The 25,283-nt window shown below is 40.9% G+C and overlaps 1 protein-coding gene across 3 annotated transcripts in view; it reads left to right on the forward strand.

Moving 5' to 3' along the window:
• CALCRL (calcitonin receptor like receptor) overlaps positions 1–25,283 on the forward strand; it is a 92,951-nt gene that overhangs the window by 36,110 nt on the left and 31,558 nt on the right. For all 3 annotated transcript variants that reach the window (XM_059168657.1, XM_059168656.1, XM_059168658.1), the window contains 3 exons: positions 22,356–22,446; positions 22,614–22,702; positions 23,938–24,030. In XM_059168657.1, coding sequence (XP_059024640.1) covers positions 23,980–24,030 — 51 coding nt within the window. In that variant the 5' untranslated portion in view covers positions 22,356–22,446; positions 22,614–22,702; positions 23,938–23,979. The remainder of the gene's footprint in view (positions 1–22,355; positions 22,447–22,613; positions 22,703–23,937; positions 24,031–25,283) is intronic.

Raw genomic sequence — 25,283 nt, forward strand, 5'->3', positions numbered from 1 at the left:
CGTGGAGGTTTCCAGCTCTGAAGTTTGGAATTCTGATATGTATCATGCCTATTTGATGCTGAAGCTTTTCTCCCTGTCTTTTGTTGCTTTATTTATTTATTTATTTGGCCCGTTCCTTCCCTTCTGGATTAACCTCCCAGCCTTGCTCTCTCCACCCATCCTTCCCTCTCCTGCTCTCACGCTCGCTCAGATCACAAGAGTATCTTCGGGATTGGTCCAGAGGAAAATCCTGATCTTAACTAAGATAAATTCCTGAATCAGAACAAGGGAGTTTGAAAAGCTGATCCAGTGAAAGGGGAAAAGCTTTGATGTTTAAAACATTTTCCCAGGAATCTGAGGGCTATTACCCGTCCTTGTTTGGTAAACCGAGTCAATTAAAGGCATTCACATGTAAAGCATGTGGTGAGGCGTCACGGAGGAGAAGCTCAGAGTTCTTAAGGTCAGTCGAGCCCCGCATCGGGCTCTCTGCTCAGCGGGGAGCCTGCTTCCTCCTCTCTCTCTGCCTGCCTCTCTGCCTACTTGTGGTCTCTGTCTGTCAAATAAATAAATAAAATCTTTAAAAAAAAAAAAAAAGACTTCACTTCTTAACAGTGGTGTCCTGGGGATCTAAAGAAATGATCTGAGAGGTTTAACCACAGGTATTTATTACCATTTTTAGAGGAAGGTCCTAATATATGTAGGAAAAGGCACCTCCTGACAGAGTAAGGGTCGGCAGTGTTACGTGCCTGAGCGAAATAGTTTCGGTAAGAGGGTACGTGTTTTTGGAAGCAGTGCCTTTGTCCACACTCCCTTGAGTGTGGTGATCCCATGCCTATGACGGCTGATAAAGTCCTTCTGCAAAGACTGGGTTGACATTTAATTTTACTTAAAATTACAAATCCTGTCACTGGGACCAATTAAAGCAAACCCAGGGGCTCGCACTCTATGCAGGGGAGAGAGATACTTCTTAAGTACGTGTCAGGTCCCCGAACGCGACAGGTGATGGTGCGAGTGTGTCATTGTGTCCGTCTGAGAGCTCAAGACACCGGGGAGAAGGCGCCGGACTGGTTCAGTCAGTTAAGCGTCCGCTTGGCTCAGGTCACGATTTCTGCCTACTTTCCTCATTCATAGATACGGCAGCTCAAATCCAAAACCAGACGTGGGAAGACCTGTGCCCTCTGCCCTACACTTTCTACCGTTTTCCTGCCCCCCCCCCATTCAAGTCCCTACTGTTATTTGTTTGTTTGTTTGTAACTGCTGTTATCTACTGCCGAAAGCAGCCTGTTCAGTGAGGCGGACGGACTTGCCCCAGAAGGACACGTGAGAGCTTTCCTCCATCGTCTCTATCATGACGGGCCTTGAGCCGCTTTTATTTTGTGCTGACTTTGGTCATCACCTTCTCTTCCCTCCGAGATGACCAGGGTTATCACTGCTCAGAAAGCCTGCTGGTGGGGAAACCGCTCACGAGGGAGACAAGCACACGTAGTCCTACCGCCCAAGTTGCAAGCCGCCCCAGCAGGGCAGGAAGATTCATGTGAAGTGACCACGTAGACCTCAGGACACGCTGGAGCTTTTCTTTTCCTCCAAAAAAAAAAAAAAAAAAAAAGAAAAAGAAAAAAAATACAAGATCAATGTATTAGGTACCTGGGGACCATTCCATATGATAAATAGGTTTTATTTTAGGTTATCCTAACTTTTGTTAAAGAAAAAACATTAATTCTCTACAGTGATTATTTTTTTCTCTTTATTAGGAAAAAACCCTAGTGTAGTGCACAGATTCTACGCTTGAGTTTTTTGGGAAATCATCTCGTTTCTTCGGTATTTTGCATTTTCAGGAACCGCGTTGTCCTTGGAGGCGGTGGGGCAGGCGGTCAGGTTAGGAAAGCCTTTCACTCCGGCAGGGAAGGCCTCCTGCACCGCGTCAAGCGTGACAAGGCGTTTTTTCCTTTAACACATCCTGGCCCAGTGAAGGCTGAAGTTCAGAAAAAGTTCCTGACACAACAATTTAGCAGGAAAGAAAGCTATTTTAAAAGTGTTTTGGGAACATGTTTGTGAAACAGGAAAAAACATACAGTGGAGCTGATAATAGCCCCACGAAGTTCGACTCCCTGAAGCCGACCTGCCTCTGTCCTCCGGGGATGCTCTTCCCAAGCCGCGGTGCTCACTAAGCTCAGCTCAGCAGCCAGCGCCTTCCTGTGCCACTGCTTTTGTGCTGGAAAATCTATTTTTAAATTACAACCCAGACTTAGTCACAGGAGTAAATAATTAAAAATAAGCCGTGCTCGGTATGTGCAAGACGGCGGCAGGCATGGAGCCCATCCTGAGAGTGCGCCCTGCAAAGGTCCCAGTGACTCAGCCGGTTTCCACCCTTAATTCCCCCGAGAATCTCGAGTCCTGCAGGCCGGCACCTGCCCTCACACAGTCCCTGCTCGTGCCGGACCCATGCCCTGTTTCCTAATCCCTTGTCCCTAAAACTCTGCCTCCGTGCTCAGTCAGCACGTCCAGACACCGAGCTCCATGCACACGGGTGTTTGGAAACCGCTCTCGGTGCACTCACACACCAGCTCAGGTGCCCCGAGTGCTCCCTTCCCTGCCACAGTCCTTCTGGACGGTCCGGCCGGCCACTGTCCTCCTCTGTGCCGATGGGAGTGAACTTTCCGTCTCAATGTCCTCCCTTCGTGGATTTCCAGAATCGTCTGCACAAACTCCCAGGCCCTTTCTTCTTCAGAAGGTCGGGTCTGTACTCAGGTACTGTCCTAACCCTCACCTCTTCCTCTGCTGTCCCCCCGTCTTAGTGGTTGGACCTTATGCAGATGTTCACGGTAGAATCTGGGGAATCTGCTCAGGTTTCTTACACTCCTGAAAGTCTCTTCCAGTTGAGTATTCTCCATGTCTCTGCTAAATGCCCCTTCCTGTCCCCATCATCCTTACTCTTGGTTCTGGGCTTCATGATGATTTTCTCGCCTCCCTTACTTGCGAGGCACCACAGCGCTCTAATCTCTCCACAGCTATCTTGTTGCCGTCTTTGAGTTCACCCTCCTGCTTCCTTCTTTCCTTCTTTCAAGATTTTATTTATTTATTTGATGGAGACAGAGCAAAAGCGGGAGAGCAGTGGAGGGAGAAGCAGGCTCCCCGCTGAGCAGACAGCCCCATGCGGGGCTCGATCCCGGGACCCTGAGATCATGACCTGAGCTGAAGGCAGTCCCTTAACCCACAGAGCCGCTCCGGCGCCCCATCCTCCTGTTTTCTCAGATGAAAAACTCATCATAGTGCTCTACTACTACTACTATTAGTATTTTTTTTGTAGCGGCGTTAACAGGTCTTTGGGATACTTGTTGCTCCTTAGGGTGGTGCGTGTGGCCGGCGTCACTGATGGGTCAGAGCCTCTCACTGAGGCCAGACTCAGGCTTATCGCTGCGAATCACAGCCACAGCACAGCAAAGCGGACTTTTTTCATGATGAAATCTTGAAAACCAGAACATCAAATCTAGATTTTTCTAGGTGTAAATCTCTAGCCTAGAACATTAAACAAAATCTCCTCAGTGTGGTAGAACATGCCGTCTCTGACTTGCCTCCCCGGAAAGCCTCATCTCTCTGTACCTGCGTCTCGCACACACCCGGAGCATCAAGTGCTGATTGTAGAACCTCCACTGGAGCGTCCTGGTCTCTGTGTCTCTCTTGCTCTTTCCACACGGCTGTGAGACACACGCACCAGCCACTCCCATGTAAGATGCATCACTCATCTGATCAACACTAAAAATATTTATTGATGACCGAGGACACTGCATTATCCGTATTTGTTCATGCCTTTCTTCTCTACAAGGTTTTAACCAACTCTCAGAGCCAAAACTGCATCATTTCTGGGTCCCCAGCAGTTAGCATTGCTTTTGGAAAATCTTGGGTTCCAAATGGCGGTTTGGATGAACGAACACGTGAATGAATGTGTTCAAAAACACGAAGAGGGAATGTTTCATGTTGAAAGAAATAGAGATCCTGTAAAGAAATGAACTCCGGCATGGCCAGGGCGCCCGGGGGCTCGGCTGGTTAAGTGTCCGAGCTCGGCTCAGGTCCTGACCCGGCATCCTGGGACCCAGGCCCCCTCGGGCTCCGGCCCAGCGTGGGGCCTGCTGTCCGTCTCCCTCGCCCCTGCCTCGCTCCCTGCAAGCTCCCTCGCCCTCTCAGGTAAATGAGTGCACGCTGGTTCCACACTGTTTGCTCCTTTACAAAGGTAACGGGCATGTGGCTAACTTCAGACAACGTGTGCATTTACCTGAGACGCACGACCCGTCTCGCCCGCGCTCCTTCCTCGCTTCCTTCACTGGAACGACTTCACAGAAGGGAGGCAGTGGGGTGCGAGTTTTCTGACTTGGGTTGATTTCTAAGAACATACTAAAGTTCCTTATTTTTTCTTGCTAACACTCCCATTTGTAGTCTCTTTGTTAGTGTTTGTAATGACACAAATTAAATAGGTCACAAGTGGAATCAAATATCGACAAATTTTCTGTATATAAATTGTCAGTCTCCCACCCCTGTAAGAAAAATAAAATAAGACTGTAGAAATGTAAATAAAAGAAGTTACTAACAGGAGAAAGAAATGAACAATTATAAATTCTTTAAATCTAAGGAATATTTTCTAAGTTTATCACAATAGCTTTTGCCTCAATTATGCATGGTGGTTAATTTTTATAAGCTAAAATTTTTATCTCAAAAGAAATACAATGTTTTTTGTGTGTGAGCTGGGAAGTAGTTTCCAAAAGCCAATTTCAAGGAAAATGTACTTTTCCTTATAAATAAGACAGTTGTAAACATGTAAAATAGAGTTAATACTCCCTTCTTTTTATTGCCAAATAATATCTGTAGTATGAATATATCACATTTTGTTTATCCATCCATTAATTCATGGACACTTAGTTGTTACCACTTTACAGCTATTGAAATTAATGTTGCTATGAATATTGACGTACAAGGTTTTTTTGGACAAACGTTTTCATTTCTGTCGTACATAGATATACATATATACCTTTGTGTATATGTGTAATTTCAGGGTCCTATGGCAATTCTATGGTTAACGTTTTGAAGAACTGTTCAACTGTTTTCCAAAGTGACTACATCATTTTTCACTCCCACCAGCAAAGTAAAGTTACAATTTCTCTATATCTTTCCTACACTTACAAGTGTAAGTACAGCGATCCTAGTGGGTCAGAAGTGATAACACTATGGTTTTGAAGTGCACTTCCCTATAACTAACGATGTTGAACATGTTTTCCATAGACTTGGCCGTATGTGTATCTTATGCAGAGAAATGTCTTTTCAGGTCCTTTGCCCATTTTTGTTTTTAATCAATTAATTAATTAATTATTTCTCCCTTTGCCCATTTTTTAATTGCATTGTTCTTCTTTTCATTATTGAATAATTAAAGTTCTTCCTATATTCTAGATATAAATCCTTTATCAAATATGTGACTTTTAAATCTTTTCTTCTGTGATTTGTTGCTTCATTTTCTTGATGCTATCATTTCTTCACAAAAGTTTCTAATATTGATGTAGTCGAACATCTATTTTTTTGTTATTTGTGCTTTTGGTATCATATCTAAAAACACATTGCCTAACCCAAGTCACAAAAATGTATTCATACATTGTCATATAAGAGCTGCATTTCTCTCTAATTTTTATTTATTTATTATTTTAAAAATTCTATTTATTTATTTTACAGAGAGAGATCACAAATAGACAGGCAGAGAGAGAGAGAGGAGGAAGCAGGCTCCCTGCTGAGCAGAGAGCCCGATGCGGGACTCGATCCCAGGACCCTGAGATCATGACCTGAGCTGAAGGCAGCGGCTTAACCCACTGAGCCACCCAGGCACCCTCTCTCTAATTTTTAATAAATATTTTCATTTATCTATTTGTCGGAGAGAAAGCAAGAGCACAAGCAGGGGAAGCAGCAGGCTGTGGGAGGAGAAGGTCCTCCCTGAGCAAGGAGCCCAGTGTGGACTTGATCCCAGGACCTGCTCCAGGCAGACACTTAACTGACTGAGCCATCCAGGGGTCCCATTATTTTTTGAGCTAGCTATAAATATCTTGCTATAAGCACATACTAGTTATGGACTATCCAAGAGCATATACTGCAAAGTCTATTTCAGATTTTATAAAAAGGAATCACTTCATAGATATACTTTGGGGAGAAAAGCTTCTGAACTCCTATTGGCTGGGCTTCTGATATGCTTTGGGAATGAATAACAATGTCTTGCTTTGGTGAAAAGGAAAATAATCTGTAGATATTTAGATTACAGTGGAGAGAGTTTTAAGTCATCTCACTTTACAGGACAGGAAACAGAGGCCTCGCAACGTCACTAACCTGAGAATATTCGGGCTGGGTAAGTTAGGCAAAATGCAAATGGAATCTTCTTCTTGATCTCTCCACCACACCAGAATTTCTAAAAATGTTGAAAATGGTTTGGAGACAAAATTCCAAGTCAATCCTGTTTAGACATAAAATATAACTTTCTGGCTACATTGATGAGGAAGTACATTATTATAGCTATTTTGGGTGTGGCCAGATTCAAAGGCTCTAATAATGTCATCAGATTCTCCACCAATCTCTAGCTCTGAATGGCTTCTTATTTAAAAAAAAAAAAATATATATATATATATATATATATATATATATATATATATATATATTGGTTGGAAGGATGCATTAGGATATATCTTCTCCTACTTGCTTTACAACTCCCAGAAAAAGGAAGTCTTCCCTGATAACACTAATAGAAAAGTCCTAGAGAGAATACTAATGATGTAGCTTGACCATGCTTCCACGCCCAAACAAACCCAAACCAGAGGACTGTGCTAATCTGACCAGGTTTCAGTGACTTCCTACCTCTGGGACCAGGAAGACAGACTCACTCGAACCACAGGGAATGGATTCTCTGCTGGAAAGAGGGGTTCATTTTATCAGGAAAAAAAGAAATTATGCTGGTTCAACAGTATCACAGAGTTCTTGTGCTTCCCAAATGCTGAGATGTGCTAGGAGGTACCGTATAAACTTGATTTTTTAAGAAAAATTGAAAGCCCCAAATAATAGAAATACAGTGTTGATGATGAGCTATTCTGTTAAATTAAAATTCCAGGAGAATTATGTGTTTTCTGATTTTATTGCCTTTGGAAGAAAACATGTTTTCACATAGAATTTGACTCCTGACTTTGTGAAAGGGAAATAGGTGTAAAGCTCATAGCCAAAGAGCTGGAAAGATATGTTCTGTTTCTGTGCTCTCTGAGCAGCCATTCTTTCCGTACTAGACCTCCTGGAGGGAGCGTTTCCGTCAAGTGCGGAGCTGTTTTTCAGTCTCCCTCCCACCTTTTACTAATTGGGCTGAGATTTGGCCACTTGCCTCTTTCAAATAAAAAGAAGGTGACCAAAATCACCGGAAAATGGCTAATCATGCCCACAATAGGAAAATTATTCCCAAGAGTACGTACTTCAGAGTGTAAAATGAGGTCCCAAATTTAATCACAATTTTATCTGTCTTTAATGGCTCTTCAGCTATTCAACCTGGAATGTTCGTTAGATAAGCAAGTAAGCACAGAGTCGATATTTTTTTTTGTTGTTCCGATACGGTATTAGCAAATGCTATTATAGTCAACCTAAAATTAATCTCAAATTTGGGAGATTTTATTACTTGTTTTTAATTGGATTAGCATGTTATATTCTTTAAGACGTGAATATTTGATTAAAATGTAGACAAACAATTTGCTAGATCTTTAGTTTATGTAAGTTCAATGTTGGGAAATACGCAGTTATGTTCACTAAATGGACTTCATATTTGGGAATATTCTTGTAACCGTTCACTTTATTTGATATTTTCATAACTGACGTAGATGACAGAATAAAACCGAGCATATTATATCTAAAGAAGATAAACTCACAATGCATATGACCACCCCTTGAAATATAGGGTAAATTTTCATTTATGATGCTATAGAAATTGTGGCAAATAACTCAAAAACATGTATAATCTTGGTTATGTTTCTCATAGTTTTAATGTGATACAATAATAATAGTAATAACAATAATATCTAACTTTACTAAGTTCTAAAAGGTCTGTGTACTTTATCTCGTTTTATTTTCACAATAGCCTCTGCTGTTGCAGCTGTTTTGCTAGTGAGAAAGCTATTCTTCCAGAAGTTGGTTAACGTGAAAGCGTGAGGTGGGTTGGGTTTTCAAATCAGAATTTGTAACCAGTAAAACTCCTGCCTCTACTTATCACAGTTGTCCCTCTATTAGGCTAATTATTAAGTATCAGGTGGATGTTACTTTATTTACTTTATTATCTCCGTGGAAAAGGGAAATTGGTCAGTAGACAATATTTATATTTTCTTAGCACGTGGAATTTAATAGTTGTAGTTAAACTCAGATGTCTCTTCAAAATAAAATAGTTTTTGGAGGTTCTTATTGACTTTTTAAAATTGACTATTAGATGTGTTTTTATATACTAAGTCATTCACAAGATTTTGATGAATTAACTGTAATAATCTTTCTTGCTATTTCATTGGTTACCTTGTTGAGTTTATGCATTGTTGAATCATGCCTTAACATGTCCTGTAATTTTTGGAGCTGTATAATTTAATTATTATTATTTTTTTTATCTATGTCATTTCCTGTTAAAAGCAAAAGATATGAAAACCCAATGTATCCCAAACTCGTAAATAGTTGGCTTCTAGCCCCAGGAGCATTGAGGCTGTTGTAGTGTTGATGACAGTGAGTGCACGTTGGCTTAGATGAAAATCAGACCCCACTCTGAAGAAGTCTGGCGAGGAGGCTTATGAAGAAGTATGTTTGCTTTTCTAATTTCAGTTTTCTGCAGTGGAGAGGAGAGAGCTAGACTTACCCCAAACAGCCTTTTAAAAGTAAGAATAGCTCTAAAAAGAAGCATTATATGAAGAGCTGAAATCAAAACATAATCCTTTTGGCCTAGATACATTTTCCTGAATTCTCATGTAGCAAAAGAAAAAATCATGGGTCTACGTTCCAATGTCTTAGATTCAAACTCAAAGTCTTTTGGGCAGTTAGAAGGAGGAGACCTAGGGAAAATACTGAGCCAGAAAAAAAAAAAAAATAAATAAACAGTGTCAGAAAGGCTTGGTTTTGAGGATATTTGGATTTGGGTTAGTTTGAACAAAACTGTTCCTCCTGCCTTTTACATAAATTTTGAACCCTTACCCAAGGCTTAAATAATCTTGTTCCACTCTTTCAGTTTACAAACGAGATACCTGGGAAGGTATGTTACTTCCTCAGTCTCACCGAATGGCTTATACTGGCTGAGCCCTGGGACTAACTTCCTGTTTTAAATGTTGGTGAAATCATCTCTCTTCAGATCCTTATGAATGAGTCCTTAAATATAAGATCACCATTCTCTAACTTGATAAATATTTTTGTTGAGGAATCTTAACTTATATTCACTTCCATCTTCCTACACAAGTAGGTGAACGTAGATGCTCAAAAAATACGGTAAGATGATTAATTGAATTTCCAGAAGTATTTCTTAAATTAAAATGCATGTGATTTTTTTCTTGGCACCTTACCAGAATGGCAAATCTGAGTTGTGAAGCTGTTTACTCATGTAAGTTTAAAAAAGTAAAATATCCCAACTTTACTAAGAAAAAGAATCAAAAGAAATTGCATGAGAAACCATAAAAAAAGTTTGATAAATGAAAGTGAAATGAAACGTGGTTAGACAAAATAACTGGATAAGCAAAACAGAAATGTATCCTGCACTACTTTCTAAATCTTATTTGTCCAAAAAAATGACTCAGTTCTCTGAGTCAATATAATTTGGTCAAAGGGCTTTAGATTTAGAGTTGGAAAATCTACGTTCTTAGCGTGGGATCAGCCTGAAGCATCTGTGCGCCCTTGGCCAAGTCACTAAGATATGGATAGGATATGAAGTATGAGATTGACGTTGCTATGACTAATTGAAATCACAGAATAATAAAGATAGTAACAACAGCTACTCCTCACTGGGGGTTTACTATAAGTTCTTCACATCTACCGTATGATTGAACACTAAAACAACCTGGCAAGACGAGTGATGATAAAAATTCTTGGCAGCATTGGAGCCACTGTCTGTGTGCTCCTTCCCCACCAGAAGCGGTGTCTCTGACTCCAGCACCGTCTCTCAGGAGCGTGCAAAGGGAGCTGAAGATCAAGTACTGATTTTCTAGTTGGGTAGGCCCAGGAGAAGAGTTGCAATGATTTTCTTAAAATCACCTAACAATTCAGGAGCAGTTGCAAGATGTGATCTTTGCACCATGAAAAATGTATTCTCAAGTTAGGAAGGATGGCTAGCCAGTTGTGAAGCAGAAAGTCACCCCTTACGTGTGACGGGAAAATGTAATTTCTGACCGAGTAAAGTTGTTCAGTGTGGCTGTAACAAATTGCCACCGATGCATTATAATAAATGCCACACATTTGTTGCATCACAGCTCCATAGGTCAGGGGTCCTGTAGGCTTGGCTAGTGTTCCTGCTACGAATCTTACAAGGCCCAAATCAAGGAATTCTCTTCTGGAGGCTCTGGGAGAAAATGTACTTCCTGATCCATTCAGGTTGTTGACAGAATTGAATTCCTTGAGGTTGTAGAGCTGGGGTCCCGATTTCCAGGCCGGCTGTTAATCTGAGAGCCGCCTTTATCTCCTAGAGGCTTCTTCCCGGTCTCTGGACATGGGCTCTCCAGCCAAGCCGCCAACCGTGCCATAGGCCTTCCGCTTCCTCTCCTTCCATTGCATCCCCATGGCTGACTGTTTAGCTTCCTCTCCTGCTTTGAAGGGCTCAGGTGATGCGTCTAGGCTACCAGGATGCTTCATGGTAATCTAGCATAATCCTCCTGTTTATGGTCCCTAACCTTGAGACTGCAGAATCTGGGGATTAGGGCATGGAAGTACTTGGGGCTGATGATTCCGGCTGCCACAGAGTTCTTCTGTCTGCACCACTGATTCTGAACTCCAGTTCCATACTAGAATCACCTCAGAAACTTGGAGAGAATGTTTTCCCTAGACCCCAATCGATATGAGCTGAATCCAAATTTCTTGGAGTAGAATCCAGTCAATGACCCTTTTAAGGTGTCAGAAATTATAATGTGCTTCATAGGGCTGAGAGCACCCCCAAACACCAGTTTCTTCAACCTAATTAAATTCATTGTGTACATAATTCATTCAAACACACTTTTGATTTATTCTCTTTATGCCTAGGGTTTGGAGTTATAGAGGCCAACACAATGTGCGTCCTATTTTTACTGCGCTCACAATCTAGTGGCATAAATAAGACACAAAAAAGGAATTACAACATTAAAGGATACATTTTATTAATTTATTTTTTTAAGTATTATTTGTTTATTTGTCAGAGAGAGAGCACAAGCGGGGAGCGGCAGGCAGAGGGGGAAGCAGGCCCCACGCAGAGCAGAGAGCCCGATGCGGGGCTCGATTACAGGACTCTGGGATCATGACCTGAGCCAAAGGCAGTCCTCTAACCAACTTGGCCACCCAAGTGCCCTAAAGGATATATTTCAAAACAGATTTAAAATAAATTTTCGGGGACACCTGGGTGGCTCAGTGGGTTAAAGCCTCTGCCTTCGGCTCAGGTCATGATCTCAGGGTCCTGGGATCGAGTCCTACATCGGGCTCTCTGCTCAGCGGGGAGCCTGCTTCCTCCTCTCTCTCTCTCTGCCTGCCTCTCTGCCTACTTGTGATCTCTGTCTGTCAAATAAATAAATTTAAAAATAAAATAAAATAAAATAGATTTTCGAATCATTTGCTGTGGGAGTTCTGAAGCATTTATTGTTCCTGGGAACATGACAGACTCTTTTGCTTGAGTCATATTTGATAGGGTTTTGTTTTTTTGTTTGTTTGTTTTTTCCTGTAGTAAGCTCTGTTTTCAACGGGGGGTTTGCACTCATGACTTCTAGATCAAGAGTCACACGCTCCTCCAACTGGGCCAGCCAGGTGCCCCCTTAGTAATTATCCTTGAAATAGTCTGACAGGGGCACCTGGCTGGCTCAGTCCATTAAGCAAAGTTCAGGTCATGATCTCAGGGTCCTGGGACCCAGCCCGGTGTTTGGCTCTGCACTCACCAGGGAATCTGCTTAAGGATTCTCTCTCCCTCTCCCTCTGCCCCTTCCCACCTCTCTCTCACAGAAAATTGAAAAAAAAACCAGAATAGTCTGGTAGTACCTAGAGACAGAGGAATATGAATGTGTCCAGGTTTTAGCATGGTCCAATGAGGCTGTGGTATTCATGGTGTGCTCCCCAAAATTTCAGGCCAAGAATTTCCTTAAAGTCTTCCTAAAAATCCAGATTCCCAGTTCTCCCCCAAAGATCCTGATGCAGAGGGACCGCTGTGCGGCCTACAACTTCTAACGTGGTCAGCGACGTTCTCATAGCGATTCTCATGCAGATGACCCGCGAGCCCACAGTCTGAGGAGCAGACGGACAGACAGACAGACAAACAAACAAAACCCTGTGGAGCTCTATGCTCCGTCAGTGACTCGGTTCTGAAAACTATGGAAGCCCCAAGTGATACTATTTTTTTAAAAAAACCTTATATTTGAGTTTCTTACATCAGTAACAGATATTTAGGAAGAGGTCCTCACATTTTAATTTTCTTACTGCTTCATGTATTGAAACTGTTAAGGACATTATAGGCCAGAATGGGGGCAGTCACTTAAAACCTTGTACTGTATATATTTCTTAAAGAGTTCGTTGAAAGTAAAGACAGTAATTTGCAAGGATAATTCTAGCAGAAACACTTAGGTTTTGACCAAAACAAAAACACAAAGGCAGTGAGGAGAAAACAGAAGGTAGCCCTGATCTCACACTTTGACACTTTTCCTCAGTGGCACAATCTCTCACACAGTGTACGGCAGAAGCTTCCATCTGCTTCCAGGTGTGGAGAACTGGGTTGGAGGAGGGCTTGTTCCCTGTTTTGATTCAGAAAGGTAGCAGGAGACGAACCGTAGGAGACTCTTGATCGTAGGAGACCAACTGAGGATTGTGGGATGGGTCGCTGAATGCTGCACTATATGTTAATTGATTGAATTCAAATTAAAGAATAGAAATATATGTGTTGAATATGCTATAGGGGAAAGGCGTGCACTAAATAGAAAATCCTCAAATGAGGTACATGAGATTCGTGCCCCTGTGAGCCCACTTTGTAGTGACGGGATAAGTAAGGGGAAGAAAACGTGGCAGAGGCCCCTGAAATCCAAGATATTTGGGAAATGGAGGGGGGGGAGTTTGGTTTTGTTTTCCTCAATCGTGGAGCAAACATACACTTTTAGTATCAGGGTTAGGTAACTCAACTAAAACTAAGAACTGTTACAAAGAAAAGCACATTAATAAAAAGTGTGTACAGGAATAATACAATTTTTAGAAAATAAGCAGGTTTGCCATGTACTGCTATGCATTGATAGGATTTAGGTTTTTGTGTTCTGATAACTTAGTACTGATTAAGTCACACTGAGTTGTGATTTTTTATGCAGAATAAAACATGCTTTTACACTGAAGCAAGCAAAATGATTGGTTGGAAGTTTTGGACTTGGAAATATAGATCCATGAAAAACGTCTTAGTACAGTTCAGTGGTATCTTAGGAAATGAAACCAGAATGAGGTTACATAAGTCCTGAGAGACGAGGAAGCTGTATTTCAAAAGTTCTTTGAGGTTTTACAATATTCTTCATCTTCAAAGTTCTATGATGAAATAAATCATTTTTACTTTATGTTGGTGATTCTTTGGCCAAAAAATAAAGACAATTTAGAAATAAACTACTATTTTATTCCATGTGTACAGTAAAGAAAATTATTTTGTTTCTAGTAATAGAACCAAAACTTCCACTTTAATTTTGAGACGTGGAAATACAACGGTACCGCCAGGTTCCGTGAGGCTCGCGGTTAGAGCAAAGGCCCGTAAGGACTGGGAGCGCGGGTGCACTTCAGAGTTTAAATGAGAGCTTTCTTAGTTTGAACAAGCCCTTTTCCTACTAAACAAATCTGAGGACACTTGGGAAAAGCCACAGGCAGATTTTGTCATGTAACGTGACCCTCATGGCCTCCTTCCTCTCTTAATGGGAACTACTGCGTCTCCGGAGACACACGCACTCGGCTGTCAGTCGATTATTTAACAAGATCTGGAAGACATTTACCATGATTTGTCTGCGAGCTTTGGTCAGTTAGCGTCAAAGATATTTTAGCAAAGATGGATGTGGAATAAGCTAGAGAAGAGAAGGGCCCTTGCTGCAGGAACATACTAGAGGTCGCAACAAAGAACCACGGAGTTAAAGTGAGGACACAGCTAGGTGCAGTCACACGCTCTGGGGACGGCCGGGCCATGGCTTCTGCAGGCCGGACATGGGGTCTAAACCATCTTCAGGCGTGTCCTCAGCGGTGGTAGCTGCACACCCAGGCACAGGCCTCCGTTACTGACCTTGGGAACGTTTGGGGAATGTGGTGATGGCTCTGTCACTGCCCCTCAGACGTGGGTCTGCCGCAAGGAAAGATGGTCAGTCGTTTGTCAGGGGTGACTCACAGGAGCGGGATGACCACGTGAAAGGGTCATCGTTGGATGTCATGGAGCACAGGGGCCAGCACGGGTCTGGGCACGGCCGCCTAAACCTGGGCTGGTCCTCAATGACACCGGGCTGCAGACAGCCCTGACTCGGTGCTGCACGTGTCCACACAGCAAAAACCCACCTTGTGACGGGTAAGACCTTCTCCAGATCACGAAGGAACGGGGTGAAGAGGCAAGCTACGAAAGCACAATAGCTTCGTTGGGAAATATTTCCTGAAACGAATAAAATCTTCTTAAATTGCGGGACCAGAGTAATCCAGTAAACACAGAGAGGTTTTTTACTGACATACTTTTTGGAACTCCCAGATTAGATAAGCCATGCGAACACCTACAGGTGTCGGGTGAAATGTTTTTTTCAAACATACAGGGTTTGGCAAAACTCCAAACATGGTTCTGAAGCACTTTTTTGAGCCTAGGCCTGTATTATAGTTAGTTTAATCCTGACTCATGTGTAAATCATCAAAGCCATGTTTCATAAAAAAATAAAAAACTTCCAAATAGAATAATACTTCTGGACATTCTTATTGGTGTATTTCTGGATCCCATACATCCCTATACAAAGAACTGTGAATTACCAATGCTTTAAGTTGGGCTTCACCTTATAAAGACTTCCACAGTCAGTAGAGCAGACTACCGTTTATTCAATACCCAGTCACAGACCTTGAAAAATAGTTTTCAGCACACTGCTTTTTAAGAAAGTAAAAATGCTTATGTAAGACCTTTTTCCCCCTAATTTTTATTGTTATTTCCCCTAATTTATAGATTCCAACACTATCAAAAACCTTCTAATAGAAGAAATGGCAGTTATTTAAAATTTATGATTATTTTTCTTGATTCTAAGTTTAAAATCCTAAAGTAAATTTTGGTTTACTTTTTTTATTCATTCACTCATTTATTTGTATAGCAAATGTAAATTAACCGCCAGTCACCAAAGATACATGGAGTGAGCAGATATGGTTCCTGGCTTTGAGAAACCATACCAGCCAAAGAAATGGGTGTATGTCACCAAGACTATTAACACATCCTAACACGTTATTAAAGAAAGTCATTCAAAGAAAAAATAAACTAGTTTAACTTAAAATGTCAGTATCTTAGCTATCTTGGATGAATGGAAATTAATTTAACTTTCTCTGTATAATGAAAACAACAAATATTTGTGAAAAAACTCAAATATATTGTAAGCAAAAGAGGTTTTTAAAAATTGGAATAGCTTAATAAAAATATTTTTTTTTTTTATTTTTATTTTTTTTTTTTATTTATTATTATTTTTTTTTTTTATTTTTTATTTTTTATAAACATATATTTTTTATATACATATATTTTTATCCCCAGGTCTGTGAATCACCAGGTTTACACACTTCACAGCACTCACCAAATCACATACCCTCCCCAATGTCCATAATCCCACCCCCTTCTCCCCAACCCCCTCCCCCCGGCAACCCTCAGTTTGTTTTGTGAGATTAAGAGTCACTTATGGTTTGTCTCCCTCCCAATCCCATCTTGTTTCATTTATTCTTCTACCCACTTAAGCCTCCATGTTGCATCACCACTTCCTCATATCAGGGAGATCATATGATAGTTGTCTTTCTCTGCTTGACTTATTTCGCTAAGCATGATACGCTCTAGTTCCATCCATGTTGTTGCAAATGGCAAGATTTCATTTCTTTTGATGGCTGCATAGTATTCCATTGTGTATATATACCACATCTTCTTGATCCATTCATCTGTTGATGGACATCTAGGTTCTTTCCATAGTTTGGCTATTGTGGACATTGCTGCTATAAACATTCGGGTGCATGTGTCCCTTTGGATCACTACATTTGTATCTTTAGGGTAAATACCCAATAGTGCAATTGCTGGGTCATAGGGCAGTTCTATTTTCAACATTTTGAGGAACCTCCATGCTGTTTTCCAGAGTGGCTGCACCAGCTTGCATTCCCACCAACAGTGTAGGAGGGTTCCCCTTTCTCCGCATCCTCGCCAGCATCTGTCATTTCCTGACTTGTTGATTTTAGCCATTCTGACTGGTGTGAGGTGATATCTCATTGTGGTTTTGATTTGTATTTCCCTGATGCCAAGTGATATGGAGCACTTTTTCATGTGTCTGTTGGCCATCTGGATGTCTTCTTTGCAGAAATGTCTGTTCATGTCTTCTGCCCATTTCTTGATTGGATTATTTGTTCTTTGGGTGTTGAGTTTGCTAAGTTCTTTATAGATTCTGGACACTAGTCCTTTATCTGATATGTCGTTTGCAAATATCTTCTCCCATTCTGTCAGTTGTCTTTTGATTTTGTTAACTGTTTCCTTTGCTGTGCAAAAGCTTTTGATCTTGATGAAATCCCAGTAGTTCATTTTTTCCCTTGCTTCCCTTGCCTTTTGCGTTGTTCCTAGGAAGATGTTGCTGCGGCAGAGGTCGAAGAGGTTGCTGCCCGTGTTCTCCTCAAGGATTTTGATGGATTCCTTTCGTACATTGAGGTCCTTCATCCATTTTGAGTCTATTTTTGTGTGTGGTGTAAGGAAATGGTCCAATTTCATTTTTCTGCATGTGGCTGTCCAATTTTCCCAGCACCATTTATTGAAAAGGCTGTCTTTTTTCCATTGGACATTCTTTCCTGCTTTGTCGAAGATTAGTTGACCATAGAGTTGAGGGTCTATTTCTGGGCTCTCTATTCTGTTCCATTGATCTATGTGTCTGTTTTTGTGCCAGTACCATGCTGTCTTGATGATGACAGCTTTGTAATAGAGCTTGAAGTCCGGAATTGTGATGCCACCAACGTTGGCTTTCTTTTTCAATATCCCTTTGGCTATTCGAGGTCTTTTCTGGTTCCATATAAATTTTAGAATTATTTGTTCCATTTCTTTGAAAAAGATGGATGGTACTTTGATAGGAATTGCATTAAATGTGTAGATTGCTTTAGGTAGCATAGACATTTTCACAATATTTATTCTTCCAATCCAGGAGCATGGAACATTTTTCCATTTCTTTGTGTCTTCCTCAATTTCTTTCATGAGTACTTTATAGTTTTCTGAGTATAGATTCTGTGTCTCTTTGGTTAGGTTTATTCCTAGGTATCTTATGGTTTTGGATGCAATTGTAAATGGGATTGACTCCTTAATATCTCTTTCTTCTGTCTTGCTGTTGGTGTAGAGAAATGCAACTGATTTCTGTGCATTGATTTTATATCCTGACACTTTACTGAATTCCTGTATAAGTTCTAGCAGTTTTGGAGTGGAGTCTTTTGGGTTTTCCACATATAGTATCATATCATCTGCGAAGAGTGATAATTTGACTTCTTCTTTGCCGATTTGGATGCCTTTAATTTCCTTTTGTTGTCTGATTGCTGAGGCTAGGACCTCTAGTACGATGTTGAATAGCAGTGGTGATAATGGACATCCCTGCCGTGTTCCTGACCTTAGCGGAAAAGCTTTCAGTTTTTCTCCATTGAGAATGATATTTGCGGTGGGTTTTTCATAGATGGCTTTGATGATATTGAGGTATGTGCCCTCTATCCCTACACTTTGAAGAGTTTTGATCAGGAAGGGATGTTGTACTTTGTCAAATGCTTTTTCAGCATCTATTGAGAGTATCATATGGTTCTTGTTCTTACTTTTATTGATGTGTTGTATCACATTGACTGATTTGCGGATGTTGAACCAACCTTGCAGCCCTGGAATAAATCCCACTTGGTCGTGGTGAATAATCTTTTTAATGTACTGTTGAATCCGATTGGCTAGTATTTTGTTGAGTATTTTCGCATCTGTGTTCATCAAGGATATCGGTCTATAGCTCTCTTTTTTGGTGGGATCCTTGTCTGGTTTTGGGATCAAGGTGATGCTGGCCTCATAAAATGAGTTTGGAAGTTTTCCTTCCATTTCTATTTTTTGGAACAGTTTCAGGAGAATAGGAATTAGTTCTTCTTTAAATGTTTGGTAGAATTCCCCCGGGAAGCCGTCTGGCCCTGGGCTTTTGTTTGTTTGGAGATTTTTAATGACTGTTTCAATCTCCTTACTGGTTATGGGTCTGTTCAGGCTTTCTATTTCTTCATGGTTCAGTTGTGGTAGTTTATATGTTTCTAGGAATGCATCCATTTCTTCCAGATTGTCAAATTTATTGCCGTAGAGTTGCTCATAGTATGTTCTTATAATAGTTTGTATTTCCTTGGTGTTAGTTGTGATCTCTCCTCTTTCATTCATTATTTTATTTATTTGGGTCCTTTCTCTTTTCTTTTTGATAAGTCGGGCCAGGGGTTTATCAATTTTATTAATTCTTTCAAAGAACCAGCTCCTAGTTTCGTTGATTTGTTCTATTGTTTTTTTGGTTTCTATTTCATTGATTTCTGCTCTGATCTTTATGATTTCTCTTCTCCTGCTGGGCTTAGGGTTTCTTTCTTGTTCCTTCTCCAGCTCCTTTAGGTGTAGGGTTAGGTTGTGTACCTGAGACCTTTCTTGTTTCTTGAGAAAGGCTTGTACCGCTATATATTTTCCTCTCAGGACTGCCTTTGTTGTGTCCCACAGATTTTGAACCGTTGTATTTTCATTATCATTTGTTTCCATGATTTTTTTCAATTCTTCTTTAATTTCCCGGTTGACCCATTCATTCTTTAGAAGGATACTGTTTAGTCTCCATGTATTTGGGTTCTTTCCAAACTTCCTTTTGTGGTTGAGTTCTAGCTTTAGAGCATTGTGGTCTGAAAATATGCAGGGAATGATCCCAATCTTTTGATACCGGTTGAGTCCTGATTTAGGACCGAGGATGTGATCTATTCTGGAGAATGTACCATGTGCACTAGAGAAGAATGTGTATTCTGTTGCTTTGGGATGAAATATTCTGAATATATCTGTGATGTCCATCTGGTCCAGTGTGTCATTTAAGGCCTTTATTTCCTTGCTGATCTTTTGCTTGGATGACCTGTCCATTTCAGTGAGGGGAATATTAAAGTCCCCTACTATTATTGTATTGTTGTTTATGTGTTTCTTTGATTTTGTTATTAATTGGTTTATATAGTTGGCTGCTCCCACGTTGGGGGCATAGATATTTAAAATTGTTAAATCTTCTTGTTGGACAGACCCTTTGAGTATGATATAGTGTCCTTCCTCATCTCTTATTACAGTCTTTGGCTTAAAATCTAATTGATCTGATATAAGGATTGCCACTCCTGCTTTCTTCTGATGTCCATTAGCATGGTAAATTCTTTTCCACCCCCTCACTTTAAATCTGGAGGTGTCTTCGGGCTTAAAATGTGTTTCTTGGAGGCAACATATAGATGGGTTTTGTTTTTTTATCCATTCTGATACCCTGTGTCTTTTGACAGGGGCATTTAGCCCATTCACATTCAGGGTAACTATTGAGAGATATGAATTTAGTGCCATTGTATTGCCTGTAAGGTGACTGTTACTGTATATGGTCTCTGTTCCTTTCTGATCTACCACTTGTAGGCTCTCTCTTTGCTTAGAGGACCCCTTTCAATATTTCCTGTAGAGCTGGTTTGGTATTTGCAAATTCTTTCAGTTGTTGTTTGTCCTGGAAGCTTTTAATCTCTCCTTCTATTTTCAATGATAGCCTAGCTGGATATAGTATTCTTGGCTGCATGTTTTTCTCGTTTAGTGCTCTGAAAATATCATGCCAGCTCTTTCTGGCCTGCCAGGTCTCTGTGGATAAGTCAGCTGCCAATCTAATATTTTTACCATTGTATGTTACAGACTTCTTTTCCCGGGCTGCTTTCAGGATTTTCTCTTTGTCATTGAGACTTGTAAATTTTACTATTATGTGACGGGGTGTGGGCCTATTCTTATTTATTTTGAGGGGCATTCTCTGAACCTCCTGAATTTTGATGCTTGTTCCCTTTGCCATATTGGGGAAATTCTCCCCAATAATTCTCTCCAGTATACCTTCTGCTCCCCTCTCACTTTCTTCTTCTTCTGGAATCCCAATTATTCTAATGTTGTTTCGTCTTATGGTGTCACTTATTTCTCGAATTCTCCCCTCGTGGTCCAGTAGCTGTTTGTCCCTCTTTTGATCAGCTTCTTTATTCTCTGTCATTTGGTCTTCTATATCACTAATTCTTTCTTCTGCCTCATTTATCCTAGCAGTGAGAGCCTCCATTTTTGATTGCACCTCATTAATAGCTTTTTTGATTTCAACTTGGTTAGATTTTAGTTCTTTTATTTCTCCAGAAAGGGCTTTTATATCTCTCGAGAGGGTTTCTCTAATATCTTCCATGCCTTTTTCGAGCCCGGCTAGAACCTTGAGAATTGTCATTCTGAACTCTAGATCTGACATATTACCGATGTCTGTATTGATTAGGTCCCTAGCCTTCGGTACTGCCTCTTGTTCTTTTTTTTGTGGTGAATTTTTACGTCTTGTCATTTTGTCCAGATAAGAGTAAATGAAGGGGCAAGTAAAATACTAAAAGGGTGGCAACAACCCCAGGAAAATATGCTTTAGCCAAATTAGAAGAGATCCAAAATCGTGAGTGGGGAGAAAGGGGATAAAAAGAGGTTCAAAAAGGAAGAAAGAAAAAAGAAAAAAAAAAAAAAAGAAAAGAATTTTTTTTTAAAAAAGAAAACACCTAAGAAAAATGTAAAAAAATATATATATATATTAGATAAACTAGTAAAAAATCGTTAAAAAAGAAAAAGGTAACAGTTAAAAAAAAAAAAAGTTTTACCCGAAGGCGAGAAAAAAAAAAAAAAATGAAAAAGAAAAAATTAAATTAACTGCAAGACTAAAAAAAATCACAGGAAAAAAGCCATGAGTTCCGTGCTTGGCTTTCTCCTCCTCTGGAATTCTGCTGCTCTCCTTGGTATTGAAACCGCACTCCTTGGTAGGTGAGCTTGGTCTCGGCTGGATTTCTTGTTGATCTTCTGGGGGAGGGGCCTGTTGTAGTGATTTTCAAGTGTCTTTGCCCCAGGCGGAATTACACCGCCCTTACCCGGGGCCGGGGTGAGTAATCAGCTCGGGTTTGCTTTCAGGAGCTTTTGTTCCCTGAGCGCTTTCCGTAGAGTTCCAGAGGACGGGAATACAAATGGCGGCCTCCTGGTCTCCGGCCCGGAGGAGCCGAGAGCCCAGGGCCCCACTCCTCAGTGCGCCCTCAGAGAACAGCGCCCAGTTACTCCCGTCTGCCTGACCTCCGGCCGCGCTCCGAGCTCACCGAGCCTGCGACCGGTTCAAGGTAACACGGAGCTGCGAGCTTACTGTCGGCTCTGTCTCTGTAGCCGGCTTTCCCGTTCCAATACCCGCAAGCTCTGCGACACTCAGACACCCCCGATCCTTCTGTGACCCTGCGGGACCTGAGGCCACGCTGACCCCGCGTGGGCTTCGCTCCGGTTTAGCCTCTGGAGCGATGTCCCTCCGCGGAACAGACTTTTAAAAGTCCTGATTTTGTGCGCGGTTGCTCCGCCGCTTGCCGGGAGCCGGCCCCTCCCCCCGGGGTCTATCTTCCCGTCGCTTTGGATTCACTTCTCCGCCGGTCCTACCTTTCAGAAAGTGGTTGTTTTTCTGTTTCCAGAATTGCTGTTCTTCTTCTCTTCGATCTGCCGATGGATTTTCAGGTGTTTGCAATCTTTAGATAAGCTATCTAGCTGATCTCCGGCTAGCTGAAGCAGTCTCAGCTTGCTACTTCTCCGCCATCTTGACTCCTCCCCCCTATCTCCCTTAATAAAAATATTTTAATGGTGGTATTTTCTTTGAAAATTTCAATTTACCGTGGAAATTTTATTGTCTCCTTGAAATAACATTAAATTATTACATCAATCAATATTTCAGGTCATGACCCTTGGATTTAAGGGATTCTTCAGGACAATGTCCAATATGATCCGAGGGAAAATGTAATTTGAGTCTGGAGACAGCTGTGTATGTAAGTATTAGAAAATTAGATTTTCTCAGGGTAAAATGTAATAAAAACTAAAATATCAACGCATTCATTACTAAATTACAAAAACTTTGATTCATTGTTTTCCTTCTGTTACAACATGTTTTTTAATATTGAAATTAATACAATGCCTCCTGATTTGTTTTTTTAAGATCAACTAATAATAAAAACCAGTATAGCTGATAGAAGAGAAAACGTTATTTGGAAGTTTGCTACAGTTAAGACGAAAAGCTGTGTCTAGGTGAGTCCTTGGTGAGGGTAAACAATGAATAGAGTCTGTGCTCTAGAAACACGTGCTCCTGGTGCAAGGGATAATGAAAATAATTAATATTATTATTGGAAATGATTTTATGGAAATATTATTATGGAAATGATTTTTAAAGTCTTACTCTAACATTGGCCCTGTAATAAAAACCATGACAAATTTTTTAGCAATAAAGTGTAAATTCATGGTTTTCTGGCAAATATCTATTGTTGGATTTCTTAAATCTCCCTTGCCTTGAAATATACTGCTTCCACGTTCAGTTAAATAAATATTATATTATGACTACATCATGATAACTTCTATCATAAAAGTCCTGTCAAAGTAGGTTGCTCATGGACCTTATAGTGAGAAGCAAGCCCAGCAATGTTTGTTTCTAAGAATTAATAAGTTAGGGGTATTGTTTTAGAGGCCATTTTCGTTAGTTCAGAATTGTGTCTACCATCAGAAATATTTAACAGAAATACTTTATGTAGTATTGCCCATTTCCTATAACTTTATTTTAATAACATAGATGGGGAATAACATAGATAGGGAAATCTTTGATTTCCTGATTAAAGATGAATTTCTATTACGTTATAAGACCATTTTTGTGACACATGGTTGTTAATTCTCATGAAATTGTCCTGATTAACAATTTTCCCCTTAAATTATTGAGGAGTTGGAAAATTAAAAATGAGGTTAATTATTTATAGGAAATAAAGGTGAGCTTTATAGTAAGATATATTATCAAATTTTGTGTTTCTATATTCTTGTGAAGCTCTTTATTTTGATACTTTAATCATTTTATTCCAATTTTGGTAAGGGCAAAGAAAGCAAGACGTTTTCTAATTTCTTAAAAATACATACGGAAGAAGATTTTCTGTTTGTAAGACTAAAATGTATTTAGGGTCTTTAGTATTTTAAGCCATAATGCTCTTTATTTATTCATTTCAGAGAGAGAGAGAGTGTGTGCGTGCACACAAACAGGGGAGGGGCAGAGGGGAACCTGGTGAGGGCAGGATCTGAGGACTCCGGGGTCATGACCTAACCCAAAAGCAGATGCTTAACTGACTGAGCCACCCAAGCACCCAATGCTCTTAACATCTGTAATATATAAACTATCAATCAAATCCTTAAAGCAAAATTATTATATAGTTTTAAAATTTTATCATTGAGTGCCACCTGTATTTTATAAATACTGATGAATTTTATTTCTTTCATCTCGGTTGCAGTTTGACTTACGTTGTGTAGCAAACTTCATTCTGGCTTCAGTGATGGAGAAAAAGGGTATCCGGTATTTACTGCTAGTCTTGCCTTTCTTTATGGTAGGTATAAATTCCTCTAATGTAAATCCCTATTTATGATGATTTGTTTTAACTTCCAATTTACCTTTAATTAATAAGCATTCATAACAACAGAATGACATGCAGTTCTTGGATGCATAAGTCAAGTACATTTTAATCAACAAAGCAATATTTTATTTTCTTTCAGTGCATGCGTTCAGGTTAAATCAAGGGGAGCCACGACGGGAGGCAGAGGTGGGAGGTGAGGGGGAGGTCGGTGACAGACTGAAGAGACGGCGGTTTGACCCAAGAATGAGGGGGCTCCGAAGGGTAGTCGCACGTAGTAGGTCAGATATTTTCAGCCAGACCTGTTGATTCTGAGTTAGATCTATTGTAGTTATTTATTTATTTATTTAATATTTTATTTATTTATTTGACAGACAGGGATCACAAGTAGGCAGAGAGGCAGGCAGAGAGAGAGAGGGAAGCAGGCTCCTCGCCCAGCAGAGAGCCCGATGCGGGACTCGATCCCAGGACCCTGAGGTCATGACCTGAGCCGAAGGCAGAGGCTCACCCCACTGAACCCCCCAGGCGGCCCAGTTAGATCCATCTTCAAAGCGGATTCCAACCCATTGGTTTTTCTCTCATTCTGCCCGCGGGTTAGTTTGCACTCACCGGAACCGTGCCCTGCTTTTAAATTAGTTTCCTGATCCATTCGCTCAAGTATTTAGTGTCTGTTTCCTGACAGGCCCTGATGTAAGCTTGGAGCAGGTGTGTCTGCGCGGCTGCACCCCTGCACACCCCTGCACGCCCCTGCGGGCATCTGCAGGGAAGGAGGCTAGAGGTGGAGGGAAGCGACCGACCTGCCGCTGTGCTGGAGGTCACAGTCCTTCATACACACCGTGTTGTCTTCAGTCACACAAGTGTCTTGTTTACGGTTTCCTCCGTCCACGTGAAGACAGTGACGGTTCTCTTATCTCACTACACGCATCAGAAACAGGATGCAATCTCATCTGATGTTGTGCCAGCGAATAACTTTCCTGTGCTGTTTTCAAGCAACCCCATAAAAAGATTCAAACAGAGAGACTCAAGAAAAATACAGAAAACCTAAACGGAAAAAAGCAAGACTACATTCCTGTCAGCATTTGAATTTGAAAACATTCTCCAGTCCAGGAGCCGTCCAAACCCTGCTCGTCCTGATGTTATCTTAGGTAAACAGGCTGGAATGCAAGAGCAGGACGCCTGTTCCCTCAGCCCGCTTCCGCCGCTGAGGGTGCCGGTGAGCTGCACCTGCC

Source organism: Mustela lutreola, chromosome 3 (genome assembly GCF_030435805.1).
Source record: "Mustela lutreola isolate mMusLut2 chromosome 3, mMusLut2.pri, whole genome shotgun sequence".
Lineage (NCBI taxonomy): Eukaryota > Metazoa > Chordata > Mammalia > Carnivora > Mustelidae > Mustela > Mustela lutreola.